Source organism: Equus przewalskii, chromosome 29 (genome assembly GCF_037783145.1).
Source record: "Equus przewalskii isolate Varuska chromosome 29, EquPr2, whole genome shotgun sequence".
Taxonomy (NCBI): domain Eukaryota; kingdom Metazoa; phylum Chordata; class Mammalia; order Perissodactyla; family Equidae; genus Equus; species Equus przewalskii.
In genome coordinates this window covers 5286441-5311930 of record NC_091859.1, presented here as the reverse complement: position 1 = coordinate 5311930, position 25490 = coordinate 5286441, and the positions used below count along the sequence as shown (strand labels likewise).

Genomic DNA, 25490 nt, shown 5'->3' with positions numbered 1-25490 from the left:
CTTAATGGGCAAAAACTGAAAGTCATTCCTCTGAGAACAGTAACAAGACAAGTGTGCCCACTCTCATCACTCTTATTCAACATAGTACTCAAGGTTTTAGGCAGGGCAATTAGGCAAGAAAAAGAAATAAAAGGGATCCAAAGGAGAAAGGAAGAAGTAAAACTGTAATATTTGCAGAAGACATGATGCTCTATACAGAAAAGCCTAAAGAATCCACCAAAAAACTATCAGAAATAATCAATGAATAAAGTAAAGTTGCAGAGTACAAAATCAAGATACAAAAACCACTTGCATTTCTATACACTAACAACAGGCCAGCAGAAAGAGAAATCAAGAACACAGTCCCATTTACAATCACAACAAAAAGAATAAAATACTTAGGAATAAATTTAACCAAGGAGGTGAAAGACCTATAGACTGAAAACTATAAGACATTATTGAAAGAAATCAATGAAGAGATAAAAAAATAAAAGATATTCCATACCCATCGATTCAAAGAATAAACATAGTTAAAACGTCCACATCACCTAAAGCAATCTACAGATTTAATGCAATCCCAATCAGAATCCCAATGACATTCTTCACGGCAAAAGAACAAAAAATCCTAAAATTTATAGGGAACAAGAAAAGACCCCAAATAGCCAAAGCAATCCTGAGAAAAAAGAACAAAGCTGGAGAAATCACCTCCCTGACTTAAAATATAGTACAAAGCCATATAGTAATCAAAACGGCATGGTACTGGTACAAAAACAGACACACAGATCAGTGGAACAGAACTGAAAGCCCAGAAATAAAACCACCCATCTATGGACAGTTAATCTTCGACAAAGGAGCCAAGAACACATAGTGGAGAAAGGAAAGTCTCTTCAATAAATGGTAGTGGGAAAACTGGACAAACACTTGCAAAAGAATGAAAGTAGACCATTATCTTGCACCATACACAAAAATCAACTCAAAATGGATTAAAAAATTGAATTTAAGATCTGAAACCATAAAACTCCCAGAATAAAACATAGGCTGTACACTCTTTGACATTGATCTTAGCAGCAACTTTTCAAATACCACGTCTACTCAGACAAGGGAAACAAAAGAAAAACTAAACAAATGGGACTACACCAGACAAAAAAGCTCTGCAAGGCAAAGAAACCAGGAACAAAATGGAAAAAAAAGCACAAACTGGGAGAAAATATTTGCAAATCATATATCCAACAAGGGGTTAATTTCCAAAACATATACAGAACACATACAACTCAACAATAACAAAATGAACAACCTGATCAAAAAATGGGCAGAAGATATGAACAGACATTTATCCTAGGATATACAGATGCCCAACAGGAGCATGAAAAGATGTTCAACATCACTAATTACTAGGGAAATGCAAATCAAAACTATAATGAAATATCACCTCACACCTGTCAGAATGGCTATAATTAACAAGTCAAAAACTAAGAAATGTTGGAGAAGATGTGGAGAAAAGGGAACACCCATATTCCACTGGTGGAAATGCAAACTGGTGCAGCCACTATGGAAAACAGTATGGAGATTTCTCAAAAAATTAAAAATAGAAACACTATATGATCCAGCTATTCCACTTCCGGATATCTATCCAAAGAACATGAAATCAATAATTCAAAAAGATGTATTGCACCTCTATGTTCATTACACCATTGTTCAGAATAGCCAAGACATAGAAGCAACCCAAGTGTCCCTCAACAGATGAATGGATAAAGAAGATGTGGTATATATACATACAATGAAATATTAACAGCCATAAAAAAGAAGGAAATACTAAAGTATAACATTAAAGATAAAGGGACAGAAAAAACCCAAAACAAAGATAATCTCATCATTTTAACCACAAACTCACAACACAAGATGGACTAAGATGTGACAAAAACACCATAGGAGGGGAAGGGGAAGGGGATTGAATCGGTTTAGTGTAAGGAAATAAGAGGCCATCAGAAAATGGACTATCTTATCTATGAGATTTTGCACACAAACCTCATGGTAACCACTAAACAAAAAACCAGAACAGAGACACAAATAATAAATAAGGAGAAAACAAAGAAACCCAACATAAAAGACTACATAACTCAATTGGCAGACCAAAATACACAGGACGAGAAACAAAGGAAATGCAGGAGAACTGGAAAATGAGTTATAAAATGGCAGCATTACACCCTTATATATCGATGATCACCCTAAACATAAATGGATTGAATTCTCCAATGAAAAGACACAGAGTGGTGAGATGGAGTAGAGAACAAGACCCAACAATATGCTGCCTCCAGGAAACACATCTCAGCTCTAACGACAAACACAGGCTCAGACTGAAGGGATGGAAGACAATACTCCAAGCTAATGGGAGACAAAAGAAAGCAATTGTTGCTATACTTATGTCAGACAAAGTAGACTTCAAGATAAGACAAGTAAAGAGAGACAAAGAGGGGCAGTATATAATGATCAAAGGGACACTCCACCAACAAGACATAACACATTTTTATAAATATCTATACAGTCAATACAGGAGCACCAAAGTACATAAAGCAAATATTAACAAACCTAAAATGAGATATTATTAATAACACAGTAATAGTAGGGGACCTCAACACTCCACTCACATAGATGGACAGATCATCCAGACAGAAAGTCAACAAGGAAACAGTGGAATTAAATGAAAAGCTAGATCAGTTGGACTTAACAGATATACAGAACACTCAATCCCAAAACTTCAAAATGCACATTCTACTCAAGTGTGCATGGAACATTCTCAAGGATAGACCATATGTTGGGAAACAAGGCAAGCCTCAATAAATTTAAGAAGACTGAAATAATAACAAGCATCTTTTCCAATCATAATGCTATGAAGCTAGAAATTAATTACAAGAAAAAAGTTTAGAAAGGGACAAAGATGTGGAGACTAAACAACATGCTATTGAACAACCAATGGATCACTGAAGAAATTAAAGGAGAAATCAAAAAATATCTGGAGACAAATGAAAATGAAAACACACCATACCAACTCATATGGCATGCAGCAAAAGCAGTACTAAGAGGGAAATTCATTGCAATACAGGCTTACCTCATCAAAAAAAGAAAAATCTCAAATACTCAATCTCAAATTACACCTAACTGAATCAGAAAAAGAAGAACAAGCACAGCCCAAAGTCAGCAGAAGGCGACAAATAATAAAAACCAGAGCAGAAATAACTGCAATTGAAACAAAAAAGGCAATAGAAAGGATCAATGAAACAAAGAGCTGGTTCTTTGAGAAGATAAAACAAAACTGACAAACCCCTAGCCAGACTTACAAAGAAAAAAGAGCGAAAGCTCAGATAAATAAAACTAGAAATGAAAGAGGAGAAATTACCATGGATACCACAGAAATATAAAGAATTATAAGAAAATACTACAAAAAGCTATATGCCAACACAATGGACAATCCAGAAGAAATGGATAAATTCTTGGACTCTTACAACCTCCCAAAGCTGAATCAAGAAGAAATAGATAATCTGAATAGACCAATCACAAGTAAAGAGATGGAAACAGCAATCAAAAGCATCCCCAAAAATAAAAGCCCAGGACCAGATGGCTTCCCTGGAGCATTCTACCAAACTTTCAAAGAGGATTTAATACCTATCCTTCTGAAGCTATTCCAAAAAATTAGGGAAGATGGAATGCTTCCTAACACATTCTATGTAGCCAACATCACTCTGATACCAAAGCCTGACAAGGACAACACAAAAAAGGAAAACTACAGGTCAATATTGCTGATGAACACAGATGCAAAAATCCTCAGCAAAATACTGGCAGCCTGAATGCAGCAATACATCAAAAAGATCATACAGCATGATCAAGTAGGATTTATACCAGGGACACAGGGATAGTTCAACATCCGCAAATCAATCAGTGTGATACACCACATTAACAAAATGAGGAATAAAAAACACATGATCATCTAAATAGACACAGAGAAAGCATCTGACAAGATCCAACAGCCATTTACGATAAAAGCTCTTAACAAAATTGTGATAGAAGGAAATTTCCTCAACATAATAAAGGCCATGTATGACAAACCAATAGCCAACATCATACTCAATGGGCAAAACCTGAATGCCATCCCTTTGAGAGGAGGAACAAGACAAGGGTGTCCCTCCTCTCACCACTCTTATTCAACATAGTACTGGAGGTTTCGGCCAGAGCAATTAGGCAAGAAAAAGGAATAAAAGGAATCCAAATAGGAAATGAAGAAGTGAAACTCTTACTGTTTGCAGACAACATTATCTTACATATAGAAAACCCTAAAGAAATCATCAGAGAACTATTAGAAATAATCAACAGCTTCAGCAACGTTGCAGGGTACAAAATCAACTTACAAAAATCAGTTGCATTTCTAGACGCTACTAATGAACTTAAAGAAAGAGAACCCAAGAATACAACTCCATTTACAATTGCAACAAAAAGAATAAAATATCTAAGAATAAATTTAAGCAAGGAGGTGAAGGATTTATACAATGAAAACTATAAGACATTATTGAAAGATAACGACATAAAGAAATGGAAAGAGATTCCATGCACATGGATCAGAAGAATAAATATAGTTAAAATGTCCATATTACCCAAAGCAATCCACAGATTCAATGCAATCCCAATCAGAATCCCAATGACATTCTTCATGGAAATAGAACAAAGAATCCTAAAATTCATATGGGGCAACCAAAGACCCCAAATGGCTAAAGCAATCCTGAGAAAAAAGAACAAAGCTGGAGGCATCACAATCCCTGACTTCAAAATGTACTACAAAGCCATAGTTATCAAAACAGCATGGTACTGGTACAAAAACAGACACACAGATCAATGGAACAGAAGTGAAAGCCCAGAAATAAAACCCCACATCAAGAGACAGCTAATCTTCAACAAAGGTGCCAAGAATATACAATGGAGAAAAGGAAGTCTCTTTAATAAATGGTGTTGGAGAATCCCGACAACCGCTTGCAAAAGAAGGAAAGCAGACCATTCTCTCACACCATACACAACAATAAACTCAAAATGGATCAAAGACTTGAAGATAAGTCCTGAAACCATAAAACTCCTAGAAGATAATATAGGTGGTACACTCTGTGACATCAAACTTAAAAGGATCTTTTCGAATACCCTGTCTTCTCAGACAAGGGAAACAAAAGAAAAAATAAACAAGTGGGACTTCATTAAAGAGCTTCCGGAAGGCAAAAGAAAACTAGGATCAAAACAAAAAGACAACCCACCAATTGGGAGCAAATATTTGCAAATCATATATCTGATAAGGGGTTAATCTCCACAATATGTAAAGAACTCACATGGCTGAATAACAAAAAACCAAACAGCCCGATCAAAAAATGGGTGGGGGGGGGCCAGCCCAGTGGTGCAGTGGTTAAGTTCGCATGTTCTGCTTCAGCAACCCAGGGTTCGCTGGTTCAGAACCCAGATGTGGACACGGCACCACTTGGCAAGCCATGCTGTGGCAGGCGTCCCACATAGAAAGTAGAAGAAGAAGGGCATGAATGTTAGCTCAGGGCCAGTCTTCCTCAGCAAAAAGAGGAGGAATGGCAACAGATGTTAACTCAGGGCTAATCTTCCTCAAAAAAGAAAAAAAAATAAAAATTAAAAAATGGGCAGAGGATATTATGAACCGACATTTTTCCAAAGAAGATATAGACGGCCAATAAACACATGAAAAGATGTTCAACATCACTAATCACCAGGGAAATGCAAATCAGAACTACACTAAGATACTATCTTATACCTTTTAAAATGGCTATAATCACTAAGACTAAAAGTAAATGCTGGAGAGGATGTGGACAAAAGGGAACCCTCATACACTGCTGGTAGGAATGCAACCTGGTGCAGTCCCTATGGAAAACAGTGTGGAGACTCCTCAAAAAACTAAAAATAGAAATACCATATGACCCAGCTATCCCACTACTGGTGGTCTATCCAAACAATTTGAAATCAACAATCCAAAGTGACCTGTGTACCCCTATGTTCATTGCAGCACTACTCACAATAGCCAAGACGTGGAAGCAATCCAAGTGCCCAGTGACCAATGACTGTATAAAGACGTGGTATATATATACCACGGAATACTACTCAGCCATAAAAAAAGACAAATTGATCCCATCTGCAACAACACAGATAGACCTGAAAGGCATTATGCTAAGTGAAATAAGCCAGATGTGGAAAGACAAACATCATATGATTTCACTCATATGTGGGAGATAAACACACAAACACAACAGTTCAGTGGTTACCAGGGGAAGGGAGATGGGAGCTGGGGACAGGGGTGAAGGGGAGCACTTATGTGATGATGGACAAGAAATAACGTACAACTGAAATTTCACAATGATGTAAACTATTATGAACTCAAAAAAAAAAAGAATTACAATCTTGTAAATTATCCATTGTAAAGCACAGAAACAAAAACTTTTTAAAAGAATGCTTGAAAATGCAAAGGAATCTAGTCAGCACCCTCAAGTTGCTACCAAAAGTAATACATTATATATATTTTTCCCTTTTTTTTTTTTTTTTTGGTGAGGAAGATTGTCCCTGAGCTAACATCTGTGCCAATCTTCCTCTACTTTGTATTTGGGACACCACCACAGCACGGCTTGATGGGCGGTGTATAGGTGCGCTCCCAGGATCCAAACCTGCAAACCCTAGGCTGCTGAAGTGGAGCACGTGAACTTAACCACTACACCACCAGGGGGCCCCTGCATGTATTTTGAATATTCAAAACAACTACTGTTTCGTCAAAGAATGTTAAATGAACAACTTAAGGAATCCATAGAATTAGAGCTCAGTTTCAAAAACATTTATTCCATAACTCTAAGTCAATTATTTTACTATTATTCCAATATTAAGATATTAGCTCAGCTGCAGTGTAGAAATTAAAGATATAACTGTAAGAGCCTTTAGTTTCAGGTATGATTTGGGGCTATTTCAGTTTCTGTGTAAGAAAACATGGGTTAACCACTGTGGCAGTCTATACATGTTTCACAAGAACTAATTATAAAAATTAAGCAGAAAATAAAATCACAAAACAGTATTATTCTATAGTAATTTGATGTCTATAATAAGAAACAATGTCAATATTACTATATCTGATTCCATAAGTAAATGCTATTTAATTTCATTTATATCTTTATCTATGACCTGAAGATGACAACTTTTAATAGAAATGATAAAACAGTGCTCAAAGTTGCATAAACACTCTAATACAGGCAAACACTACTCAAATTGAACCAGTTTAGAGGTCATGTTATCTTAGAAGATATCTAATGGATTTTCCCACTGTGACCTTTAAATATAAGAATAAAGTTTCTTAAAGTGTAATTAGGAGAACATATTAGCGAATCACAGTAAACCTTTGATTTTAAATACGTTATTACTTAGTTTTTTATTTGAGTTACATTTTAAAAGAGAAAAAGAGTAAGAATGAACACGAATGAATGGCAGCTCTGAATCAGAAGTGTAGTCAGGGGCTAGGTCAGGAGTAAGCACAGCGGGAAGGAGACATCGTTTCGCCACCTGTCCTCTTGTCCCACAGTCTAAAAGGCACTTTTGGGGGCATGAAGTGTGCTCAGAGAAAGAAACTATTCTCCTCACTCCCCACAACCTCTGTGCTCTGCCACCGCCAAGGGAAGAGGAGAGGGGAAAGCATAAAGAAAAAATACTACCAAACAGGTACTGCAGAATATACTGAGGTCCAGACTTCCTGTCTCTGCAAGCTCAACTATTGTCTGTGAATCAAAAACAGAGAGATTTTATTCAAAATGGAACAATGTTCACCAACTACTGTGCCATCAACATGAATCAGTGAACATGATGCTTGTCATCAATTAACCAATGTTGTCAGCTCAAAATAATAAAATCTTATGTTCATTTACTTCTGCTATTTCATTACAGTATGAAAACAGGAATTTTATTTCTTGGATTTGTAAAGAGGCAACCCTAAATTTAATTACGGAAATACTCCTCCAACAATCAAACTAAGTTACCTACCCTAAGAAATGGTTGGGTTTTGATGATTAAGACATGAAAATAAACCTAACTCCAGTAAAAAAGTGATCTTCAGAACTAGATTATGACTAAGATAACCTGGCAAACCAATTAGCAGTAATGTCTGAAGAAAGCTGTTAACATAAGGGTAGCAATTTCTGTCAGCCTAGAAAAAGGGGAACCCAACCATAAGAACGTGCCAGTGTTTTTATCTACTGTGGACAGGAATAACTCATCAGGATTTGTTTTGCTTTCAGAAACTGTATAAAAGAGCTCTTAAGATAATCTAATTGCCTCTTGTCCAAGTCTCTACTTACGTGCCATCTTTAGATTATAAATTTGGTTTCCTAAGTACCTGGGTCATAGATGAGGGGGTTCCCTGGATCATAAATACAAATATTTCAGTTATTGGAACAATATATCTGCATTATCAACCAATTTATTGGCCTTCAAGTTTATACCGTATTTCAACAAACATTTAGTGAATGCGTTATTATTTGCTGAGGGTTTATAGAAATGTTTAAAATATTGTATTCGTCCCTCAAAGCAATCACAGTAGCCCTATATGGAGAGAAACAAGAAATTATAAAACGTCATGGAAGCGTTAAGGACAGGATCACAAGAGCACCAGGGTGAGCAGAAACTACACATGATCTCAGTTTGGTTTGAAACTTCTCCATATTCTAAAAAACAGTTTCTTCCTTTGTGCTCTATCTGCTATAAACACTGATAATTTGGCAGTTAAACACATGTGACTAGTTAGATTGTATCTTGCTACCTTTTTCTTTTGTTCTTCTGTAGCTTTAATAATCCCTGGATCTGATTTCCAAGATTTTCCAAAATTGTAGAAAAGTGCAACACTATTAGCAAGGAATGGAAGGTGGATAAATAAAAAGTTGAGATGTGCCTGAAGTCAAGGAATATAAAGAAGCAATGATAAATGAGTTACGATTATAGGTAAACTTAGAATCCACAAAATTTTACCACACACAAAAAACCACCTACCATCAAAAAAATACAACCTAGTTTATCTATTACATCAAAATAGATACATTTTTCCATTATATTACTTAACACAAAAAGTAAAAATAATGACTTCTTTACAAACTGTAAATCATGTAGGTTAGGCTTATGTGATACTTTTTAAAAATCAGTGAATACATTAAAAATTCAGTGAACACATTATTTTTAAATGATCATTATTTCTTTTGACAAAAATGAAGGGACTTCTCATGTTCAAAGTTATTAACATATTACTGTATCTATATGCATTAAAATCTTTATATATCTACAAACACTTCAGTTATCACACCCATCTATTTTAAAGATTGCTTTTAAATACTCTGTTGCCTTTTTTGAACACATTCAAGTTGACTTTAATTGTAGAAAAGATATTTATAAACTTGCTTAAAATAAAAATAGTTTCTATGTTCACATTTTTCTACCTAATGAAAACATAAGAAATCTACTAGGTATTTATAAATATAAGTGAAAAGTCAAAGACTATTTTAAATAACACTAGGAGAAATAAAGCAATGTTGCCAAAGCAACACAGTTATGAGAAAAAATATCTGGGCTACTCAAATATCATTTTCAATACTTTATGTAGGTACAAGCATCATACAAGAATCTTGTAAGATTTTTTGACATTATCATGTATACTCACTATTTATATTTCTTATGAAGCAAAGATAAAAAGAACAGCTTCTTGAATGAAATGATCATATATTTGTTCGCTAATTACCAAAACACTGAAAAATCGCTTAAAATACAGGAGAAAAAAAGGAAGAAGATATGAGTAGTTACTATCACCTGCCATATACAAAAGCGATGTCTCTTTTTCCAGTCCTTTATTTTCTCCCCACTTCCACCATCCGTATTCCACAAAATCCACTGATACAATAAGCACAGAATAAATAGGAAGTCAAATTTTCAGCTGCTCCACCAGCTAAAAATCTCTTGAGAATAAAGAGTAAATGTATGTGTGAAGAATGCTGAAACCCTGGCATTTTTTAGGGGCAGTACCTTTACTTACTGTAAGTTTCAAAAAGTTGCTGACAAGTAAATAACAGGTCAGGTTCTTATAGCCAGGATTAAATTTGTAAGGGGCTAACTACCAGCTCAATAAATGATTATAGATTTCAAAGGGATTTATTCAGGAATTAAACATCAGATGAACTTAAAGAATTTCTTTGCTTGTTCTTTAAAGGCAAAGAGATTAGGTATCTTCAAATGGTGGTTTGAAATTAGCTTCAGCAACAGGTTCAGACCAGTTAATTTTAAAAATTTAACTGAAATAGGCATTCTCTATAAATAGCATGAGTTTTTTGGTAAAGGTTTAAAACAACCTTTATTCCTGATGAAAATTAAAAAAACACTAAGAAGTATAAAGAGAAAAACAATAATTCCACCCAGAGATATCTTCTCTTACTTGGCAGTGTGTTTTTTATCATAATTGGGACCATAGTGTATTTATTAACACTAATAAAATAAATAACACATTAATCACCAATTATGTGCCATTTAAGCTGCACAAGAATCCTATGATAAATTCTGCTGCTATCCCCACTTTACAGGTGACAAAACTGAGAGAGAGGTTAATTAAGTAGTCTAAGGTTAAGAGAGAATTAGAGGTGGAGCTGATACTAAAACCCAGGCTCCTATTATCAATGCTATTCTGCTTCCTCGAAGCACTGAGCAGAATGTCCTAATTCACTAAATATTATGGGAGCAGTATCTTCAGGTATGAACATTTTTAAGGCTTGATATATATTTTATACTGTCAGATTATTTCCAGAAAGATATACCAATTTATAACCACACTAGCAGCATATACTGATCATTGAGTGAAGAAAAAAGTGTTGCCAATTTTAGAGGCAAAAGAAGTGTTATTCTATTGTAAACAGTCCTCCAACTGGAGATAAAACAAGTATTTGTCATCGATGTTTTTAAATGTTTATGGAATTATTTTTTTACATTTAACTCTCTACTCTACTTGGATGTTACTTCGATACCTGCTGTGAAATGCAGCTCTAACTTATCATAATACCCTACAAAATGAACCAAAAATAGTAAATCAAACAAACCAACTGCCCAGCCAAATACCAGAACAACTTTGGAAAGGGGACAAGCCACAGTATACCACAGAGTTCACGCTGGAAGTCAAGGAAAGAAGAAGATTCTGGGGAGGCAGGCTGCCTGCGTAGTTCTTAATCCTGCCTCCACCTGTAGAAGCAGTCTGAAAAACGCAGATGAGAAGACAAAGTCAGAATCTGCATCAATCTCACCCGGGTCCTCTGACACTAAATAGGGCCCCCACCAAATCCACATGCTGAAGCCCTGAACTCTAATGTGACTGGATCTGCAGACAGGGTCTTTAGGAGGTAATTAAGGTTAAATTTGGTCATAAGGGTAGGACTCTAAGCCGACAAGCCTACGGCCCTATAAGTGAAAGAAGAGGGAGAGATCTCTCTCGCTCTCTCCTTGCCATGTGAGCCAGCAATGTCAAGGCTGATACCACAACTGAACGAGGAAAGAGTACGCCGAAGCAATGGCTTCTCTAATAGGCAAGAAAGATACTGCTCCTCCCCATCATTCATTATACACAGTGTCAAATATACAGGATAAGATCTTAAATAAGAGAATATCTTTAGTGACTTCAGAGAACTTTTGCACAAGCGCACAAAAAAAGATATACAAGAATATAGCAATATTGTTGGAATTCATAGAAGGTGGTGATTGGGTACTGGAAGATAGGTATTAAAAAGCTTAGAGGATATTAGAAGGAAACTAGGAAAAATACACAGTAAACTGAAGGAGTCCTAAGAGTAAACTATAGAAAAGAATGGTTAAAAGGAAAATGCATAGAGGAAAATGATAATTTTACACTCTCCTCATTTTTATATATGTAATCATCCCAGGCTCTAAAAGCTCTTCATGTCTATCTTTAGTTTAAAAACTTAATTTAACTTAAAATATGACTGAAAAATGATTTATTTTTAGACATAAAATTTCTAATAACCTATAGAATGAAATAGAAATAGAAATAGAAATCTAATAACCTTCTATAATGAAATAATATTTCAAAAGTGGTGCCAACCACAGTTGACTGTCCTGGCTATGACAATGAATTTTACAGTTGATTATTATGATTATTATATTATATGGTCAATAAACAAAATTTTCAAATAAATAAAAGGACAAGAAACAAGATAAAACTACTCATGAATCCAACACCCAGAGACAACCACAGCTAAAATTATATGTACTCACTTGACACTCTTATCCTTTTTGCATTTCAAAATTAGAATCACTCCATAAATATAATGTTTTTGCTTATTATATACACTTTAAGTATCAGCTCATATCATTAAATCCTAGAAAAGCTTTTTTTTCTTTTTTGGTGAGGAAGATTGGCCCTGAGCTAACATCTGTTGCCAATCTTCCTCTTTTTGCTTGAGGAAGATTGTCGCTGAGCTAACATCTGAGCCAATCTTCCTCTATTTTGTAAGTGGGATGCCACCACAGCACAGCTTGATGAGTGGTGTGTAGGTCCACTCCCACAATCTGAACCTGCGAACCCCGGGCCACTAAAGCAGAGCATGCAAACTTAACCACTATGCCACTGGGCCAGCCCCTAAATCTTAGCAAATTATTTTAATTGCTATTTTAGCCCATACTATTATGTAGTGTAACTGATAGAACTATCCCCCTATTCAGGTTGTTTCCATTTTTTCCCTATCCTAATAGTACAATAATAAACATCCTGGTAAATAAATCTTTGATCATATCTCTGATTATTTACTTACGAATAAGAAATCATTAAGAGAGATTTAAAGCTCTTTCTACAGGTTGTCAAGTTGCTTTTGAGGGGGCTTTATGAATTTAAAATCATGCTCAGAGTCTAACATAAAGACATCTGAAGATACACTGTCTCAGGGCAAAAAGCTGGGTTCTACCCCAGACCCTTGATAATCACCTACGTGATTTTGAGCAAGACGTACAACTTCTCTGAACTTCCGTTTTTCCATCAGTTAGAAAACAGCATTATGATTTGTGTGGTTTGTTTTTTAGTCTCAAAGAATTATTCTGAGAAACAAGTAAAACAATGTATCTGAAAGAGCTATAAACAAAAAAGCACTGAATTAATGTAAAGTACATATGGGGTGATAATTAATGAATAGTAGAAAAGAATAAGAACTTATTTATTAAAAGTTTCTATCAACATGAAATTTATTATCACCACAAAATGCTTATTGGATATCATATTATGAAAACTAAAGGTTCACACAGGTGATCCTCAGGCCAACTCATTACAACTGATCTGTTACCCCACAATCAACACTCACGGTGATTTTCAGTCATCCGTGGACATGCACAAAGCGGCAAATGTAAGAATCTCCTTCGCACACATTCCCAGCTGAGTCGACAAGGTGACACTCTGCCTTCCTGTTTCAACTCTCATGCTGTAAACAAGTGTCCTTTCCGCGGTCTATTTAGTCCCACATTTTTTGCAGTTTTTGTGCTCTTTGTTGATGATTTTGCTTTTTCTTTTCTGAAGAATATTGGCCCTGAGCTAATATCCATGCCCATCTTCCTCTACTTTATATGTGGGACGCCTGGCACAGCGTGGCTTGACAAGTGGTGCATAGGTCTGTGCCCGGGATCCAAACCAGCGAACCTGGGCCACGGATGCGGAGCATGCGAACCCCACTGCTCCGCCCCTGGGCCAGCCCCTGATGAGTCTGCTTTTTAAAATGGCCTCCAAGTGTAGTGCTCAAATGCTGTCTAATGTTTGTAAGTGCAAGAAGACTGAGAAATGCGTGCCTTACAATGTGTGTGTCAGATATGCTTTGTTCAGGCATAGGTTATAGTGCTGTTGGCCATGAGTTGAACGTTAATGATCAACAATAAATATTAAATTTGATGTTTAAACAGAAACATGTAAAACAAGGTTATGTAGTGACTGGTTGACAAAAATGTTGCAGTAATCTAACCACCTTCTTCCCCCAGGAGTAATAGGTTCAGTATTTGCTAATTCAGTATTCACAGAGACTTTACAGAACATAAGTACTGTGAATAATGAAAATTGACTCTAACTCTATTTTTCAAAACTAGTCTAACCAGCTTTAATTATGGATATGTAATCATGAGTTGCACGAGGCAAGTGGTAAAAGCAACAACAAAGAGGTTGAGGACAGCAGAGCGGTGGACCCTGCCAGCTGCTGCGTTCTCTCGCTGCACCTTAATCCTGGCCTCGTATTATGAGCCTCAGAGCTCCTTCCTGTCTAACAGCCTTTGTGCTTTCATTATAAATTATTCCAGGCTCCTTTCTGTTCCCTTTCTGCTCCACTCTCTGGTCTCAAAAATTTAATACCAAAAAACAAAAAATGTAGCTCTAAAATCATACAGGGCCTAGATATATATATGTTCTTTTTTTTTTTTTTTTTTAAAGATTTTATTTTTTCCTTTTTCTCCCCAAAGCCCCCCGGTACATAGTTGTGTATTCTTCGTTGTGGGTCCTTCTAGTTGTGGCATGTGGGACGCTGCCTCAGCGTGGTCCGATGAGCAGTGCCATGTCCGCGCCCAGGATTCGAACCAACGAAACACTGGGCCGCCTGCAGCGGAGCGCGCGAACTTAACCACTCGGCCACGGGGCCAGCCCCTATATATGTTCTTTTATAACATAGAGAAGTGTCAAGTTTTTTTGGATAATCAGAATTTAAATTTGTTTGTGATTTCATTCTACATTCCATGAATATCACGCACACATACACATACACTCAAAAGAAACTATAAATGCACATTTAAAGTCCATTTGGACACAAACTTAACTAGATTTAAGAGTCATGCATAAACAATAATATGCACTTATGCAACACTTTACATGTCAGGTATGTCCTACACTATAGTATATTCCACTTTTCAAGAATTCTGTGAGAGAGCACTAGGACCAGCCCTCCGTTACAGACAAGTATAGAACTTAGTATGCTCACTGCTCATACTACAATTCTTATTCGAAAAATTAACATGTGAAATTTACTCAATGCATTTAAAAAATGAATTATATGCCATTCTATTTTAAAGCCAGAATTATTCAAATAGGGAAAGTTAAATAGACTTGATTGTTCTAGCCTTCCCTTCAAAATCTACCTTTCACATTCTCAACTCCCCAGCTTCAGAAACTTGCAAAGCTATTTTATACTCTCTCCAAATAAAGCAAAGCAAAAGATTCAAATTATACTATATAAAACTCTCTGGCATAAAGGTTTTATTGTTTTTTTTTTTTTTTACTTTTAATTAAGATTATGATAGTGGGGCCGGCCCTGTGGCCGAGTGGTTAAGTTTGCGTGCTCCGCTTCAGTGGCCCAGGGTTTCGCTGCTTCTGATCCTGGGCACAGACATGGCACCACTCATCAGGCCATGGTGAGGCAGCGTCCCACGTGCCACAACTAGAAGGACCCACAACTAAAATATACAACTATGTACTGGGGGGATTTTTGGAGAAAAAGCAAAAAAAAAAGACTGGCAACAGTTGTTAGCTCAGGTGCCAATCTTAAAAAAAGAGTCAAAACAAAACAAAGAAGTGAAATTTAAGAAAAAAAAAAGATTATGATACGTTTACAACCTTGTGAAACTTCAGTCGTACCTTATTGTTTGTCAGTCATGTTGTAGGTGCACCACTTCACCCTTTGTGCCCACCCCCTTTCCCCTGGTAACCACTAATCTGTTCTCTTTGTCTACATGTGTAACTTCCACATATGAGTGGAGTCATACAGAGACTGTCTTTCTCTATCTGGCTTATTTCACTTCACATAATACCCTCAAGGTCCACCCATGTTGTTGTGAATGGGATGATTTTATCCTTTTTTTACGGCTGAGTAGTATTCCATCGTGTGTGTGTGTGCGCATGTGCGCGCATGTGTGTGTGTGTACACCGTATCTTCTTTATCCAATCATCAGTTGATGGGCACTGAGGTTGCTTCCACGTCTTGGCTATTGTAAACAATGCTGCAATGAACACAGGGGTGCATGGGACTTTTGGAATTGCTGATTTCAAGTTCTTTGGATAGATACCCAGTAGTGGGACGGCTGGGTCATATGGTATTTCTACTTTTAATTTTTTGAGAAATCTCCATACTGTTTTCCATAGTGGCTGCACCAGTTTGCATTCCCACCAGCAGTGTATGAGGGTTCCTTTTTCTCCACAACCTCTCCAACATGTGTTACTTTTTGCTTTGGTTATTTTTGTCTGGTGTAAAGTTTTCATTATTTGGTAATTTACTAATTTTTCTGCCTTTCTCACTTACACGCATAACAGACTAAGAGTACGGCAACAGTCTAAAATTATTTTGAGATGTGAATCTGACTTTTTTCCTTGAACATAAAATTTACTGTCCAATTTAGGAAACAAAGTTAGAAAATATGTCTGGAATACTAAAGTCATTTCAGAGGTCAGTGTTTTTTATACATCTAAAACAGATGAGGTAATGAAAATAAGCAGATCTGTTTTACTCATATCAAATGTCCCAATACCACAATTCTAATACTCAATAAATCCTTGAAAAACAATTTTTATGTCAAGGTATAATACTAACCCAGAATGAGCTAGCGAAAACTGCCACATGGAAAAATTTCAATAGATACTTATGCCCAGAAAGTATTTTAAAAGTAGTATACTTTCTGAAAGTAATCACATAATGCTGTAAGAATAAAAGAACTACAAGTGTAGCTTCAATTCTGTGCCTCACTCTCAAAAGTAAAATAAGCATGTTTTGTTTTCAATTAAAATACAAAACAACTGAACAAAAAGAATACAGTATTATACCACGCAAGACTGGGAAGTGAAACCACGTATTAATTAAACTCATTCAGAACAGTTACAAGTCCCCGAGAGCTGCATACTGTTTAAAACATATTTTATATACTTTATGTTTTGAAAAATGATGAACAAACATGAAATTTATTTATTATAATAATTTATTTATTATAATAAATCAGACTGCCCTACTGATTGACCTATGCAACAATACCAAAAGTTGACACTGGTCTTATTTCTTTGATACACACACATGTTCACACACACACATTCATAATTTCCAACTACGTTACTTTTTAAAAGTATACTACATTGAAATAATTTGCTCGTTAGTAAACATTTGAAGATACAGCATTACATGCTTTCCATGAAGCAAAAGAGAAAATTAACCGTTACCTACCACAGCAAAATAATTGTGAAATTAAGAAAATATTTAGAGAAAAGTTTGATACTAAAACATGAAAATCAGAAGTTTAGTAGAAAGGTTTAGAACACGTGTTATAAAGTCAAACAAGTACGTATTTCTTTCCCAGCTTTCCCAGAAGCCAACCATGTGGCGCTGAGCAAGGATGACAGCTTACCCTGTTTAAACTTAAATTTTCCCATCAATAAAATGGAGATAACAATACTAAAATATAGGATGTATGTTAAATGAGTACAAAGTATTCAAGAAAATGCCCTTAAACACTCAGTAAATGGCAGCTATTATTACTGATGTTGTTATCTAAAGCAGCTTTCAAAAGCAAGCTATTCAATATAAAACATTTAAAAACAATATTTACATTAGTTCCCACTTATTTTTCTAAGAATACTTTTTTAATACAGCAAATCGTGAGTAGTTCGGTCCCAATGTTAAATTACTATTAAACATTTGTTTAAAAACAAACAAAAATTGCTTTAGATACGATCTTTATAACCAAAGGATATCATTCCAAAACCAAAAGAACCACGTCACATACATCCAGAATTTGGTTGCCAAATATATTCCAAGGGGCAATGCGCTATGCATTGAATGATCAAAAAAGGATCTGGAAAACACAAGTTTTGTAAAATTTGAGCTCTATATTTCACTGTAAAAATGAATCTTTATTTATCTAAATGAAAATTAGACACACATTCTACATAGCAAACTCTGGTTTAACTAAAATCCAGAAGTCCAGGATACTTAACTCCTAAGGCTGTTTTCACAGTAATCAATGATAAATGAGTTCACAGTTGAATGACTCGGCAAGATTCTGAGCTCCTTTTAGTTCACCAAGACTTAAAATTATATTCCCTTTACTTTTCACCTTCAGGATTTCAGGCTATTCCTCTTCTTTTAAATCAACAATTCACTTTAGCATACAGTCACGTGCCGCATAACAACGTTCTGGTCAACGGACCACATATACACAACAGCGGTCCCACAAGATTCATACCACACAGCTAGGTGTGTAGTAGGCTATGCCCTCTAGGTTTGTGTAAGTACATGGTACGATGTTCGCACAACGACGAAATCACCTAACAACACATTTCTCAGAACATATCCCATAGTTAATGACACATGACTACATATATAACTGTATCATTCAGCGTATTATTCACCAAAGATACTATAATTTTGACACATGAGTAGAAAGCAATCCTCATATTTTCTCTGTTTCCTCATTTCTCTTTACCTACACACTCCCATTAAGCTTCAGCACCTCTTTTCAAACAGAATGAACTGGCTACAATTTAGTGGAATTGAAGGTCACTATTTACAGTATTTAGAATTTAGGAAAAATAAATCTTATTAAAACATAAGCAGGATCAATCATTCATGTAGGCTAAATAGAAAGTCTTGGTGATTTCCTATTTATAATAGCCCTTGGAACTCCTAGAAATACTAAAATTGAGATTAATTACCCAGAATTAAGCCCCTTTTTGAGAGTTAACACAAGTGTGTTACAAGTCATTTTTGTTTCTGTGTGTTATTTTCAGAACTCTTTTTTGAAATTTAGGTAAAAACAAGGTACTAAAGGAATGGAAATTAAGTGGAAATCTACGGACCGAAAGAAAATGGAATGATCATAATGTTTAAAGAAAAAAGAGAGAGAAAATTAAAAAGAAAAAACGGAGCCTACTTTACATGCTTAGACTCTACTTTGCTCCTAAAAATCAAACCTCTTTCTTACATACTGCCTATGATGAAAGAAAATATAACTCGTATGGAAAGGTAAGCTCAAGCATTATGATTACCTAAAAACAAGCACCATGTATATTACATTTAGAGTTCAACAAATGCAAGTACACGTCTACCAAAATGTTTTAAAACCATTTCAGCCTTACAAATTAGATGCTAGACTTTGTCACTGAAAGCACCTTTAGGAACATTTTAACAATGTTAAAATTTTAAAAGATTTCACACACAAATTTGACAAAATTTTTTAAGATTAAATTAAGATCAAACATGTTACACAAAGCCAATGTTCTAAACATACAAAATATTAATTTTATATAGCAGGTCCAAATTATACTCCCTCATGTAAAGTTAAAATATAGTTAAAAACAACATACTTACTTTGAAAGAAATTGTACTGTAGCCCAAACACCACCATACATTAGCCCTTTAATGAGCCAAGAATCAATATTTAGGTCTGCTATAAACCCAACCAGCCAAATAACTAGGAAAGGAGTTCCCAGCATTACTTTCTGCCGAAATTCCTGTATAGAAAGAAAAAAACAATTAGTTAGAAGGTTTTGCATGTTTCAAGTAACCTCAATGTGAACCATTGTTACCTTTGTGAAAACACGCAACAGAGGGTGAAATTCATCCATTCAAGTATGCCTACTATGTGCAGGTACTATTCAAGGCACTAAATAAAAAATTTAAAAGCACATAGTTAAAATTGTGGAAAATGAGAACAAAAGTTTAAGACTGGGTCTATAGACAGTCAGATATAAAAGATAGCAGTACCACCTGCTAACATGTGGACAGGCTAGAAGACAGGTCACGACAAATACCACCCTGTTTTACCAGGCGCACTGCTTACTAGAGAGACAAGGAAGGACCAGAAGGACTGATGGTCAAAGAACTGTATCAGAGAAGGAAAGCTGAGGAAGCTTAGCCTGGAGAAGAGATTTGGAATGACACATATAAACAGTATATTAAAACCGTAAAATGAGATACAAAATAAAGTCAATCTACAGGGTACCAGAGTCCAGAGAACGGACACTGTGTCTCTGAACATTTCAAAGCAGAGTGCCTAATATTCCAGAGGTAGTTCCAGTTCATTTTCGTACTGGTCTGGTTGTCACGAAGTCCATACTTCTAAGTATAAAACCTATCTACTTCCTCGTGACATCTATCACAACTGTATCCTCAGAGCAACACGAGGTCCATCTATTGCCTCTTCCACACAACAGCCTTCACAAACTCACGGGCAGCTATCCAGTCTCTCTGAGTTACTTTAGTTGACAGATCTAAGATATCCCAGCTGTGATAGAATAAAGCTAAAAGTGTAAACATTACTTTCCTCATTGAATATTTACCTTTGTGGAGGCTAAGATGATATTACACTTTTTTAGCATCTCTTTCATCCTGTTGGCTTCTAGTGAAACACTTTTTAGTAAAAATGGCCACATCTTCCCCAATAGCCACTGTAATTCATTTTCTGAACTCAATTTGTACTTTCAACATAGACTAATAATTAAACATATCAACTTCAGAGTTTAATTTTATGCTGTAGTAAAATAACTAATCCTTCCAATTTGTTTTTTCACCTCTAGTATGTGTGAATTTTACATCAAAACATTAGAGAAGATTTATAACTGGGAAAAGAGAGTATGAGAAAGGGTGGGTACTGATAGGAGAGAAGATGAACATGTGTCATTTGAAAAAGTATTTACTAAAATTACCTGTGATTTTGCTTATTTTTAGTCAAGATACTGGTCTCCCTCAGCAATGGCCACACTTTTTCATTATTAAAAATTAATATACAATTTACATATAGTAAAATTCATCCTCTTTTGTGTACAGTTCTCTGAGTTTTGGTTAACTTACACAGCTGTGTAACCAGCAAGAAAATCAAAACACAGAACAGCTCTCTCAAGCCCTGAACCACTGTGTGCCCTGGTCCCAGGCCCGGGCAAACACTAATCTGATTTCTGCCTCTATACTCTCTTTGCAGGAATGTCATATAAACGGAACTACACTGAATGCAATCTTTTAAGCCCGGCTTCTTTCACTTAGAGAGCACATTCGACATTCATCATGTTGCCTGTGTTAGCAGTGAGTTCCTTTTAAACGCTGAGTAGCATTCTATCACAGGATGTATCCGTTTGTTTATCCACTCCCCAGCTAAGGGATTACAGCTGTTTCCAGTTTTTGATGATTGTGAATAAAGCCAGTATAAACATTTGTGCACAGGTTTTTGTGTGAATGTAAGTTGATTTCACTTGGACAAAGACCCATGTGTGGGATTTCTGGATTTGTTTTTCAAACTGTCATTTAACATATATATTATAGTATTATAAAGATGTAATGGTGACGCACTGCTTCTACAGATATGAGAAATCTGTTTTCACTTATATTTTATTACAGAAATTCTCAAATGCAGTCATCCCTTGGTATCTGCACGGGACTGGTTCCAGGACCCCCACGGCTACCAAAATCCAGCGATGTTCACGTCCCTTATACAAAATGGCATAGTATTGGCATATAACCTATGCGAATCCTCCCATATACTTTAAATCACCTCTAGATTACGTTTACTTCCTAATACAATGTAAATGGTAAGTAAATACTTGTTATACTGTATTGTTTAGGGAATAATGACAAGAAAAACACTGTACATGTTCAGTACAGACGCAACCATTGTAGGCCTTGCGATCCAAGGATGACTGAATCTGTGGATTTGGAACCTGCGGATACAGAGGGCTGACTATACACAGTAAATTTGAAAGCATTTTATAGTGAATACCTGTATATCAACCACCGAGACTCTACAATTCAGTGATCAATTTTTGTATGTGTGTGTGTGAGGAAGACTGGCCTTGAGCTAACACTTGTTGCCAATCTTCCTCTTTTTGCTTGAGGAAGATTGTCACTCAGCTAACATCTGCGCCAATCTTCTATTTTATGTGGGATTCTGCCACAGCATGGCTTGACGAGTGGTGCTAGGTCTGCACCCAGGACCCAAACCTGCAAACCCCAGGCCACTGAAGTGGCGCATGCAAACTTAACCATTACACCACCAGGTCAGCCCCTCAGTAATCAATTTTTTAATTCAAGTTTTTAGTTTGAAATAACTATAGATTCACATGCAGTTGTAATGATTAATACAGACAGATCTCAAGTACCCTTTACCCATGTTCCCCCAATGGTTAACACCTTGCAAAACGGTAGTACAATATCACAACCAGGATACTGACATTTATAGTTAAGGTACAGAGTATTTCCATCACTGCAAGGATTCCTCATGTCCTTTTATAGCAACTTCCCCCCTACCCTATTCTCACTTCCATAGGAACCTCTAGCAACCACTAAACTGTTCTACATTTCTATAATCTTGTCATTTCAAGAATTTTATATAAATGGAATTATACGGTATGTATGTAACCTTATGAGATTGGCTTTTTCACTCAATGTAATTATCTGCAGTTTCACCCAGGTTATTGCATGTACCATTAGTTCATTTCCTTTTACTGCTGAGGAATATTCCATGGTACGAATGTACACAGTTTAACCACTCACCCATTGAAGGACTTTGGGGTTATTTCTAGTTTGGGGCTATTATGACTAAAGCTGCTATAAACATTCACATACAGGTTTGCGTGTGAACATAAACTTTCATTTCTCTGGGATAAATGCCTAAGAGTGCAGTTTCTAGACTGTATGGTAAGTGCATGTTAAGTTTTTAAGAAGAAACTGCCAACTGTTCTCCAGGGTACTGTACTGTTTCACACTCTTACCAGCAACGCATGCATGAGTAATCCAGTCTCTCTGTACCCTCACCACATTCGGCGTTGTTACAGCTTTCTATTTCAGTTCTTCTGATAGGTGTGTGATAGTAAGTCACTGTGGCTTTAAGTCACCTAGCCACTGTGCCTGATGACTAAAGATGTCAAACATCTTGTCTGTGCTTATCTGCCATTTTTATATCTTCCTTGGTTAAATATCTCTCCTTGTTTTCAGCCCATTTTCTAATTGGATTGTGTGATTTTTCACTGTTGAGTTTGGAAAGTTCTTTCTATATTCTGGAAACTAGTCCTTTGTTGGATATGTGGCTTACAAATACTTTCTCCCAGTCTGTAGTTTGTCTTTTCATCCTAATAACATGGTCTTTTGTAGAATAAAAGTTTCCAATTTTGATGAAGTCCAACTGATCGATTTTTACCCTTATGGATTGTGCTTTTTGTGTCAAAGCCAACTCTTTGCCTAGTTCTAGATTTTGGTAATTTTCTCTGTTTTTTTCCTAAACGTTTTATAGTTTCATGTTTTACATTTAAGTCTGTGAACCATTTTGAGTTAATTTTTTTACACGGTGTGACATTTGAGTTTTGTTTTGTTTTGTGTTTTGCCTACGCACAGCCTTTTCAACAAATGATGCTAGAGCCTTTGGATATCTTTCCACCACTGAACTGCTCTTGCACTTCTCTCAGAAGTCAGTGGGCACCTCTCTGTGGTTCTGTTTCTGGGCTGTCTGTTCTGTTCCATTGATCTACCAGTTTATTCCTCCAGCAATACCACACAATCTTGATTCCTGTAGCTATACAGCATGTCTTGAAACTGCGTAGAGTGATTCCTCTTTTTCAAAATTGTTTTAGCTATTCCATGTCTACTGACTTTTCATATACATTTTAGAATAATCTTGGTTATATAGACCAAAAATCCTGCTGGACTTTTTACTTAATTGCATTAAATCTGTCTATCAATTTGGGGACAACTGACATATTTACTATGTTGAGTCTTTCAATTCATGAACACAGTATGCCTCCCCATTTATTTAAATCTTCTTTGATTTATTTCACTGGCATTTTAAAATTTTCAGTATACAAGTACTTTACCTATTTGGTTAGATTTACATCTAAGTATTTAAAATTCTTTTGTGAGCAATACTAAGATACTGTATCAAGTAGTACTGTATTTTTAATTTCAATGTCCACATGTTTATTGCAAATATATAGAAATAAAAGATTTTTTTTTCTTTTGGTGAGGAAGATTGGCCCTGAACTAACATCTGTTGCCAACTTTCCTCTTTTTTGCTTGAGGAAGATTGTCCCTGAGCTAACATCTGTGACAATCTTCCTCTATTTTATATGTGGGATGCCACCACAGCATGGCTTGATGAGCAGTGTGTAGGTCTGCATCCAGGATCTGAACCTGCAAATCCCTGGCCACCAAAGAGGAGCATGCAAGCCTAATCACTATGCCACCAGGCCAGCCCCAATAAAATAAGATTTTTTACATATTTATCTTATATCCTGTGACCTTGCTGAACTCATTTATGAGTTCTAGGAGTTTATTGTGTAGATTCCTTGGGATTTTCTACACACAGTCATGTCAACCACAAATAGGAACAATTTTATTATTTTTTCCTTTCTGATTTATATGCCTTTTAACTTCCTCTTCTTGCTTTATTCCACTAGCTGGAACTTCCAGCACTGTGTGGAGTGAGAGCAGTAAAAGGGCATCCCTGCCTTGTTCTTGAGCTTAGGGGAAAGCAGTCAGTCCTTCACTTTTAAGTATCACGTTAGTTGAAGGTTTTATACATGTTCTTTATAAAGTTCAGGAAATTCTCTTCTATTCCTATTTTCCTGAGAGTTTTATCATGAATGGATATTGATCTTTATCAAATGCTTTTTCTGCATTGATTGATGATATAACCATGAGATTACTCTTCTTTAGTTTGTGAATACGGTAGGTTACACTGAATTATTTTTTAATATTACACAAGCCTCGCATCCCTAGCATAAACCCAATTTGGCCATGATGCATAATTCCTTTTATAGATTGCTGACTTCTACTTGTTAACACTTGGTTAAGGATCTTTGAGCCTATAATGAGGAAGACTAGTCTACAGTTTCCTCTTGTGTACTGTCTTTGCCTGACTTTGGTATCAGGGTAACATACTGTTTCCATTCTGCTACTCGCTAGTTCCACAAGCAACTTGCTGATATTCCTATATGTGAAGTGAGTTTCTTACAGACAGCATATAGTTGGGCTATATTTTATAATCCATACTGCCAATATCTTTTAATTGGTATATTGAGACTGTTTACATTTGATGTGATTATTGATATGTTAGGGTTTAAGTCTATAATTTTGTATTTTGTTTTCTATTTGTTCTCTGTATGTTTCTCTATTTCCTTTTTCCTGCCTTCTTGTGGGTTACTGGGAAGTCTTTCAGAATTCTGTTTTGGTTTATCTATAGTGTTTTTGAGTATATCTATTTCTATAGCTTTTTTAGTGGTTACTCTAAGTATTACATTATATAAACATAATTTACCACAATGTACTCGTGTCATTGATTTTACCAGTTCCTGTGAAGTGAGGAAACCTTACCTCCCTTTATGTCCCTCTGCCCTCCCTGGTTTATACTGTAAATTGTCTCAAATATGTTCTCTACATACATTTAGAGCCACATCAGACAGCACTATAATTTCTGCTTCA

At 35.9% G+C, this 25490-nt stretch overlaps 1 protein-coding gene across 1 annotated transcript in view; it reads right to left on the bottom strand.

Annotated features, from left to right (window-relative positions):
* Nucleotides 1–25490, bottom strand: part of ZDHHC17 (zinc finger DHHC-type palmitoyltransferase 17) — a 92698-nt gene that overhangs the window by 15055 nt on the left and 52153 nt on the right. Inside the window, exons 9-12 of the mRNA XM_070600233.1 lie at nucleotides 19398–19540; nucleotides 17783–17883; nucleotides 8816–8940; nucleotides 7716–7778 (exon numbers count right to left, since the gene is read on the bottom strand). Of these exons, the coding sequence (XP_070456334.1) occupies nucleotides 7716–7778; nucleotides 8816–8940; nucleotides 17783–17883; nucleotides 19398–19540 (432 nt within the window). The remainder of the gene's footprint in view (nucleotides 1–7715; nucleotides 7779–8815; nucleotides 8941–17782; nucleotides 17884–19397; nucleotides 19541–25490) is intronic.